A 2,890-nucleotide genomic window follows, 5' to 3' on the forward strand; every position below is an offset into this window, starting at 1 on the left:
ATGTTTTATTGCAATCTTCAGCCATAACGGATCGTACACATGTTGTTATGCTAACATGCTAACCATCGCTAACGAACAGGATGCAGACAAACCTTAATGCAAGGCCTGGTTTCAGCATTTGCACTTTAACCACTAATTAAACTAAATTACACCTCACAAATTAGCATAATGAGCTTTCTCCGACAGCTGGTGTTGTGCGTTATTTAAGTAGTTCTTTTTCACATTGAATTTTCTGGGACATAAAACCCAGTTTAAACACCTCGTTGAATAGTTTTAGTAAATTCTTAATGTAATATTTAGAATAAATATGTTAACATTGACAGTGCATGACAAAACAACATGTAAAGACGTCCTTCAGCTGGTCAGAGGTCACGATCAAAGATACGATTCATTTAGCCGGCAAAGCAATTTCCCTCACGTCAAACTGAATTAGTTTCTCCTTCGCCATCATTCTCGTGCATAAAGTCTTTCATTTCACATTTGTTGTCTCTAAACGGCTCGACGGTCGTCACTTGTGAGTTGTTTCCACGCGTTCCCGTCATGCCTCATTCCTCCATGTTCTTCCCGTTCTTCCCGAACTTGCACCAGGCCACCGTGAGGACGACGGCCACGAGCAGCACCAGGCAGCTGGTCACCAGGTAAGCCACCGGCAGGAAGTGGTTCTGACCTCCGAACCAGGTCAGCGTGGTCAACACCACTTCCTTCCTGCCTCGGAAGTACTGCACAGGGAAGTCTGGGAAGCCGGAGGTCAAGGACGCACACAGGTGATCACAAAGGAGACTCAATGGATGAACTAGCCCCTCCCCTCCCCGTCCAGGTGTCTAGCCGGAGACCCGGCAGGTGAAAGGATACTGTAGGAGATGTCCACGCTGTAGTTGCCCGCAGGCAGCCCGTTAGTGAAGGGCTTGTTGTCTCGGTATAAAACCCCGTAGAGCTTCTTGAAGTTGGGGAAGGCCGCCTCCCTCATCCAGACGATGAGGTCGTCGTTGATGAAGCCGTTGTTGGTCGGGTCCAGGACGTTCAGGTCGAACGCCGGCCTCTGCCAGTACAGCGGCTGCGCCGTACCTGATGGGAAACACACACAGTGAGCCGCGACGGAGGACTCTGGTTCCAGCGCGTCGCCCGTCGCGTCCCCGTTTACCTTCAAACACCTGAGCCAGCGTCATGTTGCCGTCTTTGGGGTTGCGGTACTTGATGTTTTTGTCGGTGTACCAGGTGATGCCCTGTCGTAACAGAGGGACCGGCACCGAGCGGCCGCTGGAGCCCAGGAAGCTCAGGGAGAAGGAGTCTGGAGGAACCGATGGGAGGTCAGAGAGGACATCATGGAGGATGTGAAGAAGATGATGATGGTGAGTGTGTGTTACCGTTGAAGAGGCTGTTGGCCACAGCACCACAGGGGGCGAGGGGGAGTCCATTTTGGTCTGTTCTGAACGGCTTGCAGTACGTACTCGGGTTCTAGTCGGGAAACAACGTCAATGGTGAAAATAAGTCATGTCCTTCAGGCATTTTATTATACTTATGAATAATGACATACAACATGACTTAGTACCTTCAGGTTGGTCTTCCTGCCGACCATCTGTGCGTCGTCTCTGGAGTCCATGTACCTGCGGAGGTTCTGGTGGAAGTTCTGGAGTCCGTAGTAGAAGAAGACGTCTCCCTGCAGCAGCAGAGAGCTCGTGAAGATGAATTACGTCTTTCACGTTCAGATGAACAGCGTTACACAAGAAATGTCGGCACCGGGGACGAAGCGACCGCCTTCACTGCGGTTCTCTCACAAGCAGTTTTACGGCTTTTCAACGTGGGCGTCTAGAAAAGCTCGCCAGTGGACCTGAAGTTGAGATCGTTACCTTGAAAGCTTTCTGGATGTGAAACTCCAGCCGGCAATTGCAGGTTTTCGCTGCGTTGCTCACATTTTTACGCATTTCAAAACATTGAGCGCACGTCCCGGCCTCGGTGTAGTCCATCTGAACGGACGAGCAGAGCAAAGGGAAACGGTAGAATAGCAAATAAACTTCCTGTTTATGAAACTGAAAACATGACCGTGGATCTAAACTCTTATCACACCTTTGCTTTTTGCTCCTGCCCACATGCACACACTTTGACATGTAGAACATATTTGTTTGTAAAATGCATAAAGCGCTGGACGTGAGCACATTGCGGCGCGCTCACCTTGACCTCCTGCGTGCTCTGCACGGTGAGCAGCAGCCACACTCCCAGCAGCATGCACAGCAGAGCCATGAAGTAGAAGAAGGGCAGCACGGTGTTGGCCGTGAGCATGGGCGACCAGGCCGGCAGCCGCTGCTGCTTGAAGGCGGAGTTGTCCGGCCGGCGGGCCAGAGGCCCCGGCCTCGCCTTCACGTCGGCCATGACGGTCTTCACCTGGACGGCGGAGCGACGAGACAGCCGGAGACCCAGAGAGCGTGTCAGAGATGGCGCCGCTCGGTCTTCTCTTCCTGGTCTTTGTGCAGGAAGATAACGCTGCAATAGACACACACACACACACACACACTCTCTCTGCTTGCCAAGAATGTTTCCCAGCAGGCCTTGCAGGGCAGGGCGGGGGTTGCAGCCTGTTACTTATTAACCACAATCCTTTACCTCACTACTCTTTTCTGTTTTCTTTTACTTCCATGTTTCTTTGAAGCAACGTGTCGACAGCTTCCTGTTTGTTCACCTCAAACAGCCTCAGACGTGAAGTTATTGTGCAATATGTCTTTATTCTAACTGTCCGTCAGACAATCTGCTGGTTCTTCCTTTGCGCTGCTTCAAAATGCTTTAACAAAAGGATGTTTTGATAAACGGGACTTCCTCGTGGAGGAGTAAACTCATGACCTCACGCTCGGTGGGCGGGGCTTCCCAAGGTCAGACTGAACAAACACGAGGACGCCGG

The 2,890-nt window shown here is 51.2% G+C and overlaps 1 protein-coding gene across 1 annotated transcript; it reads right to left on the bottom strand.

The window, feature by feature from the left end:
• Positions 1-16: 16 nt before the first annotated feature.
• On the bottom strand, positions 17-2,781 carry tmem30c (transmembrane protein 30C). Its single transcript, XM_068572233.1, has 7 exons — positions 2,170-2,781; positions 1,848-1,964; positions 1,550-1,657; positions 1,365-1,455; positions 1,142-1,288; positions 853-1,065; positions 17-733 (listed from the first exon to the last, which is right to left on the bottom strand). The coding sequence occupies exons 1-7, from the start codon at positions 2,365-2,367 to the stop codon at positions 546-548; spliced, it is 1,062 nt and encodes a 353-aa protein (XP_068428334.1). The 5' UTR covers positions 2,368-2,781; the 3' UTR covers positions 17-545.
• Between the last annotated feature and the right edge of the window lie 109 nt (positions 2,782-2,890).

The sequence above is a fragment of the Clinocottus analis genome, unplaced genomic scaffold (assembly GCF_023055335.1).
Source record: "Clinocottus analis isolate CAN_PGR_092001 unplaced genomic scaffold, fCliAna1.0.p SCAF_12, whole genome shotgun sequence".
Lineage (NCBI taxonomy): Eukaryota > Metazoa > Chordata > Actinopteri > Perciformes > Cottidae > Clinocottus > Clinocottus analis.

Excerpts from the sequence above, each read along its gene's own strand:
- tmem30c (XM_068572233.1), bottom strand. The coding sequence starts at position 2,367 with ATGGCCGACGTGAAGGCGAGGCCGGGGCCTCTGGCCCGCCGGCCGGAC. Across the intron at positions 1,658-1,847 it reads ACATCCAGAAAGCTTTCAAG|GGAGACGTCTTCTTCTACTA; the intron begins GTAACGATCTCA and ends CTGCTGCTGCAG. Across the intron at positions 1,456-1,549 it reads GCAGGAAGACCAACCTGAAG|AACCCGAGTACGTACTGCAA; the intron begins GTACTAAGTCAT and ends TTTCCCGACTAG.